General features: G+C 37.4%; 1 protein-coding gene across 1 annotated transcript; it reads right to left on the reverse strand.

Annotated features, from left to right (window-relative positions):
• Positions 1–293: 293 nt before the first annotated feature.
• Positions 294–6138, reverse strand: LOC124673183 (histone-lysine N-methyltransferase SUVR4-like). The gene is made up of 10 exons (XM_047209308.1): positions 6134–6138; positions 5823–6021; positions 5552–5623; positions 5185–5353; positions 3008–4089; positions 2224–2489; positions 1639–1705; positions 1493–1543; positions 1121–1217; positions 294–399 (listed from the first exon to the last, which is right to left on the reverse strand). Exons 1-10 carry the CDS (start codon positions 6136–6138, stop codon positions 368–370), a joined length of 2040 nt encoding a protein of 679 aa, XP_047065264.1. The 3' UTR covers positions 294–367.
• Positions 6139–7658: the final 1520 nt, after the last annotated feature.

The following is a 7658-nucleotide window of genomic DNA, read 5'->3' on the forward strand; positions in this document are numbered from 1 at the left end:
AAATGGGCGCCAATGGAGCTCCTCATTCTCTAGCTAAAGAAGGTTGCGGTTTAGAGATTACTAAAACTTGGTTTTTGATACATCTAGATTGTATTGGTTACATGTTGACCCTGGACATGTCCGGGCTTTAACAAATACCGCAGCTATTAAAAAAACTTTCAATAAAGAGTCATGAACCGGCAACCAAAATGCGCTGCTTGGTAGGATAACACTTAAGCAGGCAATCCGGATATGTAGGTGTCAGTAATATGGAACGTTTGTTCTAAGCTAAGCAAAATATGACCTATGATCACAAAACCATGAAAACGGCTTGGCAGATGCTATGTTATCTGGAATCTCCTTCTCGCCTTTATCTCTTGACCAGTACTCACAGTAACACCAGGGCTCTGGATTTAGATCCTGTAGCAGCATAGCAACATTTGTGGTCAGCTACTTAACGAAAAATCGAATCACTCGAACATCATATGGAAAAGCGGTCTTGTTCAAAATTTCATTCTAGTTTAACAGACCAAAATATTAACATAAATACTGGACGGAAATGTCCACTTTTACGAATTTCAGAAGTTTCTGGACATTCCTACAAATTTGAGAAGTCCGGGAGAGAATGTTCTCCATATGTTTCAAGAAGAAAATCAATCACCTCTATGTCTATCTTCTGAATTCTCATTGTGATTCGGTTGCTTTCAATTGCTACAACCATATCACAGACATCATATGGGCATAACCATGTACAATTTCACCCAAAAAAAATTCAATACCAAGAAAATTCTATATCGAGGGATACACATCAGCAAAGGCCATATGCTAGTTCGTCTGCTAAAGTTGGTCATACATTCTATTAGCCATCAATCCATCATGTCCATAGACAGAAAAACAGTAAATCGAAAAAAGAGTCAATGAGAAATAACCATACAGGTTTTCAACCAAAAAAAAAACATACATACCCTATTAAATGGCAGGCTAAAACCATTAACTACACTCTTGCTTCACTCAATTGACAAATATATTCTAAAACTGAGAATCTCGAGGGTGAATATTTAGCAAAAAGGAGGAGGAGGGAATAGTAGAGAAGGTTGAGAAAACAGCAAAGGTGCACAATAGAAAAGCTTGAGGCACCTACTTGAGATGCTTCTTTTGCCCCGGCAATACTCACTTCTGCAAAGACATTTGAACGCCTTGATAGGGTGGCTCACGTCGTCAAAATCAATTCCGTAGTCCTGCGGTCAAAATGTGTACAAAACAAGATCATGCATTTTGACTGTTTCACTAACAAATAACTATTGATTGATCTGCGGTGATACAATCCAACATAAGGTCCAGAAGTCAGAGCATGAGATTGAACTGAATTCGGTTAGGATGGTCACAAGTTAACCCATATCTTTTAGTTCTCGGATTCACTAGTGCATGCAGGGGCAGGATGATGCCGCAAGATGGAGCTTAATTGCTTAAATGTAGGACAACTGCATGAAGTACCAGTGTACGACAAACCTACCCATGTCAGTTCTTCAAATGGCTCTGTTTGCCTTGTGGTGAAAAACGCCAGCTAAACAAAAAAAATAGAATAAATAAACAATCTTCAAATGATTCGAATTGCATTAATACACAAATGTCAGTAACTAGCTAGAGTTGCATACATACATGGTAGTAGTGGTGGTCAGGTGTCTCAATCTCAACAGGTATTCCAATAAGATTAGCATCAAAACATCTGCAGCATAAGACAAAAACATAACAAGTCAATCAATAAGACAAAAGTATTGGTTCAGCATAGTACGGAAGTAGTTTGTTTTTCTCTTGAATTACCTCTGCATTCAATTATTGGGTTAGGATGTATTATTAGTTAGTTAAGTAGAGTAGCATCACTTGTATATCTCAATCGAAGCGTTGAACTGTTGACATAAGAAATAATACAAACATACCCACTAGTCCACTACTAGCTTACAAGCAATTACAAGAAATTTCCTATGATTTCTTTTTTATGGGTGCAATTTTATATAGATTTACCTCCAAACAGCATTTATCGCTTTGTGCCTTTGTCCAATCGTGTACAAATGGCCACAATGGAAAAGAAAACCAGTACCTAATGGGAACCCGCAGGTCCCCACTAGCTTTGTAATATACATGGAACCAAAAACATCATGTATTATAGGGAACCGTGGAGGATCATTATGTATTTCTGTTTAAAATAGCAAACTTCATGATAACAAATCGGGAAAGGAATATTACCTGTGGTTTATAAACCTTGCGACGTTCCCATAAAATGTGGCATCTAGAGAGAGAGAATGGTCATCCTCCAGAACTCCTTCAGTGGCCCAATCAGCATCAAGATTCACAGGGTACGTGTGCCTCTCATTGGCTGTCGTTTGAGAATTTCGCTCGTCCAACTCATTGTTCGTTAATATTTCGCCAACATATTCACAAACAAAAGCGCCTCGAGGAAGTTCCTCAGAAGCCCGCAGTCCCCATCCTTTTTTCCCATTGGTTAAGTATACCTGAAACAACGATCCATTCATTACAAATGAATATAAGAAAACATGCCCCGTTGTTCAGTTTGATGAGCATACAAAGAATGCACTACATCGCAAGAAAAGAAAGTTGCTACACTTACCATCATACTCGATTAGTCGATTATATTAATACACATATTCAAAATGAGATTCTAAGTTGGATCAACATTGCCCCATCAATTGCAGGGAAAATAGAAAGAAACGGGCTTAACATTACCACATTAATTGAAGGAAAAACAGAAAAAATCTGTATAACTTATTTGTATGGTGCAGATTAATCATGTACTATAAATTAAACCTGTTAAAGTCATATAAAAAATACAACTGTATGTTGAATCGTAAGCATTAAAACTGCATAGCAAACAGAGCTCTATTTTTATTACATGCAATTACACATGAATAGTTACTTCCATCATATTTGCCAATTGGCACTGATTAATCACAACTCTATCTTCCGTGCAAAAGGGTAAAGCTAAAATCATAAATAAGTATATACAACTTACCTGTAGAGGTCGAGTAATGCCTCGCTGAACCACACGATTTCCACAATTTCTGCTGCAGCCACACTTACTCCAGCATTCCTTAACAAATTTCGTTAGCTGATGTCCTTTACAAGGATCGGGACTCACTTTCGTGTTTTGCGGATCCGCATTTACTTTGAGCTTCACTAGTTCATTAGGACAAATTTTGCAGTAGACTATATGATGTTTATCTGGTTCTCGAAGCATGGAGACACAAGTATCAAGAAATGCTTCTGTAAGCAGGCCGTCTCTTGTATAAGCGAAGTTGCCTCCAGTTTCTGTTGCGCATGCACAAGGAAGTGGCTCTGCTAGACAATCTCCAAAGCAATCTGAGCAGCAACTATCATCTCCTATTCTAGCAAGAGAAATATTGACATGTGCCTTCTGGAACGTGATATTGAATGGTATGTAGTGAAAGGGAGGAGGAAGAATGCCATTGCCAGATCCATTAATTATGGGAATACTCACGTGTTCTTCACCTTTTGATATGTCATTGACATCATGAGCTGGTCTCTTGGCAATAACTTGCATATTACTGGAACTGTTCTGTTCTCCAGCAATAGCACTAGAAGAGCAAATACCACCATGAATGATGCGACTGTTAGGTGACATAATTGAGATAGCAGCTTGATTTGATTGCAATACTCGTGGCACTGAAGGCTTAGACAAAAAGTCAACTGCAGGAATTATCTGTATCATTCTTTTTTCTCTAGGTCTACTCGATTCACAGCCCATGTCAACAATACACTGGCAAATATCTTGCAGAAGTTTCATGAAAGAGAAATTGGGTTCTAGGAAGTTGTATGTGCTGAGACATCTAGCCTCCATTTCCTTGCATACCGACTCCATGTCAGGCATGCTGAAATCAGGACTTGCCGAGTTATATGTAAATGATAGTTTCCCTGCTCCAGAATGGGACAAAGCTACCTCAAAGTTGGTTGAAGAATCTTTTTTGTTTGTGATTGCTTGACTCTCGTGTGGATCAGTCATGCCTCTTTCATGAGAAACAGAAACACCTTTCACAGCATGCTGCACACCAGAAATCGTGTGTGCATCCTTGTAAGCTGGAGGATTTCGAAAGAGAGATACAGAAAATTGTGAAGTGGTTAGAATTTATTAAAGATTAATCCCATATTAACAAGGCAATGGAAACAATATTAACAGGGCAGCCACAACAAGACGACGTAATCTTTGCAGAAAATACAGAATATCACTGAAGCAGCAGCAATGCATATATTGTTATCGCCAAAAGAGTGATGGCACTGTTTTATCAATTCAGAGTTCACAACAGTACAGTTCCTATGCCCGTATGCCATACGAGCTTACGCGTATGCTAAGGGTCCTAAACAAACTAGTAAAAGGTGCAACCAAAACTAGTGATGCCTTTAGGAAATAGCACTGAAACTAAACAAGATTTCCCAAGAAGTCATAACTGACTTTTAAGTCTTCTTTAACAGGCATCAAGGTGTGTGCCATTTTGTATATTATAAGGAGTGCGTCACAGTGGCGCAAGTAAAAACAGACCCCAAATCCTTAAGACCAGAGAACTGGTAAACAAGAGTCTTTTATTATCTATCTAACCCCACAAAAGGATTAAAAACAAGAGCAAATCAAAGAGCAACAATATCTAAACTAGAAATTTTCAGGAAGCCTAGAGTGGCAACTGTCAAAGTGCCTTGGCTCCAGCGACCTTTTACAGCTCTGCTTCGTCAAAGTTGGACTCGATCAATTCCTGGAACCTCAGGGTCACATCATCAAACACACATTGCGTGGCCACCTGATTTTCCATGACATTAAGATGACCATGGAGTGAGCAACTTCTAGGTGCACCAGCTATAACATTTATGACCTCTAACCTATCACACCACAAACTATATTAACAAAGTAAGTGGTGGTCAATTTATTAATATTTTGTAGGAGGAAAACTTAGGTACCATGACAACTGGTAATGCTTAAAAGTTTGCATTTGTGAGCAGACCTATATTTGTAAACCATAAAAAAACTATCAAACTCAAGGCATCCAGAGTCCAGACAGATATAACAGACCTGATGGAAAAAATATTTCTTTGGTATATGTATAGCAGAAATGCGTATAAAATGTGGGAGCTCACCAAGTCGGTCAATGAAAAGTGCGAGCTATTTTCCTAAGCATAAATTACCTCTCTGATGGGTGGAATCTTGAACCAGTGGGCGCATAACTGCAAGTGGGGCCTCAAAAATAGGAAGGTCTTGACTTTGGTGTTCAACCTTAAGCTTCTTGTTACCGTGGTCAGAATCAAGATGGCCACATCTATCCTTCCTCCCCTTAGCTTGCCATTTCTTTCCTTCCTGTACAAAAATATAGGTTAAATCATACCAAAAGTGGTATAATAACGAATTATATGGGAAATGTTTCCCTACAAGATTTTTTTTCAAATTTTTGATACACCAAAAATCTCTTAACTAAGTGAGGGTAGGTGCCATGGTGCTTAGAAAAAAGAATCTCTACATTCTAAAAAAAATCAGAAGAAAGTGAACAGACTGTACTTTGGGATCAGGCTTGTCTAATATAGCATCGTTTAGAACCCGAAAATTATCAGCTTGCCATTTCTTTCCTTCCTGTACAAAATATAAGTTAAATCATACAAAAAGTGGTATAATAATGAGTTATACGGGAAAATGTTTCCCCTCAAGATGTTTTTTTCAAAAAAATCATACACCAAAAATCTCTAAACTAAGTGAGGGTAGGTGTCATGGTGCTTAGAAAAAACAATCTCTACATTCTAACAAAAATCAGAAGAAAGTGAACGGTCTGTACTTTGGGATCAGGCTCATCGAAAATAGCATCAGTTAGAACCCGAAAATCATCAGCTTCTATATGCTCCCAGTTGTAATCATACACCTTTAGTAGATCATCCAACGCTTGTGAAACAGTTTTTCTGTCGACTCCAATAGCAGCATGCAGATATGTGACAACAGAATCAAATTTTTCCTTGTAGACCTTTGAAGATGTCATCCTGCATGCAATGAAGGAAATCAGCACAGCACATCATACAGAAGGTGACCTCATAAAACAAAGTTATCAGAAGCATAAATACACATAATAGTTAAGTTAGTTATGATAAACACCTCATGAAGGCATACAGTGCAGATGAGAATATTGGTATATTACGAAAAGTTGTGTAACTACTGAGTGAATGCAAGATTGGCTCGAGGGATCAACAATTGGAGAGTGTATTAGTTATAAGCCACCGACTCATCCTTGGAGTAGTGTTGCAACTATTTTGATTTCAAATATTTCCTTTAACTTCTGTGTCGCTGTTATGTTGTTGTTACTGACACCTTGGCTGTACCCTAGTTACCTTTTAACTCTCCAAACTTCAAAATTAAGGAAAAAGTACAATAGTTAGCAAATATCGTATTTTGAAAGAAATAAACATGTTAAGAACCATCCCAAAAGTAAAAAATCAACAAGATCTGAATATATAAAAAGGAGATAAGATATTCATGTTATCACAATTTTTTCCTTGTGAAGATGTGCATTCGCGAAACATTGCATGGACAATACTGCTATCTCGATTCTCATATTTCAGAATTTTAATGCATATTGATCTACTTAAGTGAGGTATACCTCACAATTTCTTGAAAAAAAGAAACACAAAGAGAGGATTAGACTGGTGAGAGGGCACATGCTTTACTCTTGCTTGAATGTGATGCTTACAATACTGAAACTACCCTTATCATGAAAATTGAAATAATATTCAAAATAACTTTGTGCCAAAAACATTACAATGACAAGTATGTATCCTAAAAAGTAACAAATATATAGGAAACTAGAAACTTGATTGATAACATGATATCTGTCTCTTTTTTTTCTGATCGAATTTAAAGTTGGAATTTTCTAACATGACAAACTGAGTGTGCCGGCCAAATACTTTGAATTTACATGTCTGTCTGCACGGTTTCTAATGAGATGCACCAGGGCAAAAGCTGGGATGCACCGGGTAAAAACTTGTTAACACCAAATGCAGCATGCCAGCATGCATGCAAATCCATTTCCTAACATGCAACTGACATGGGAAAGCAAATAACCTGATGGAAATCATCACACATTATGGACCGACAGCACTAAATCCATGCCCCTGAATTTGGGAGCAATTTGTGTGTACTATTATATTGGAGACTCGGATAGAACCTCTAATGGTCATGAGAAGTTTGAATAAATTAAACAATATCAACACAGAAGTCATATAAATTGCAAACATTATCTAATTTCCATACACACATGGAGAACACGAAAAAGGACAAATGATATTGCGTATAGTACTCCAGATCTACTCTGCATACACTTAATTATGACCCATTTGCAGTGGCTCAGTTTCTTACACAAGGTTTTTTGATAGTTTCTGTCATTTTAGAGAATCCAAAAATTAAAAATATGAGTGCACTAACTCAATTTTACTCACTCAACAGAATTTAAAAAATCACATACACTTAATTATGAATGATAGTTTTACTCTGCATCCGGTAAATGAAACTACTTCATTTTGTCAACCTTGTGGCCCCACATGCATTGATTGTCCACATTTGATACGAATCAAATAGTACTGCACAAAAAAAAGTGATGTACTTAACGGCTCGTTTACATACATTA

Source organism: Lolium rigidum, chromosome 7 (assembly GCF_022539505.1).
Source record: "Lolium rigidum isolate FL_2022 chromosome 7, APGP_CSIRO_Lrig_0.1, whole genome shotgun sequence".
Lineage (NCBI taxonomy): Eukaryota > Viridiplantae > Streptophyta > Magnoliopsida > Poales > Poaceae > Lolium > Lolium rigidum.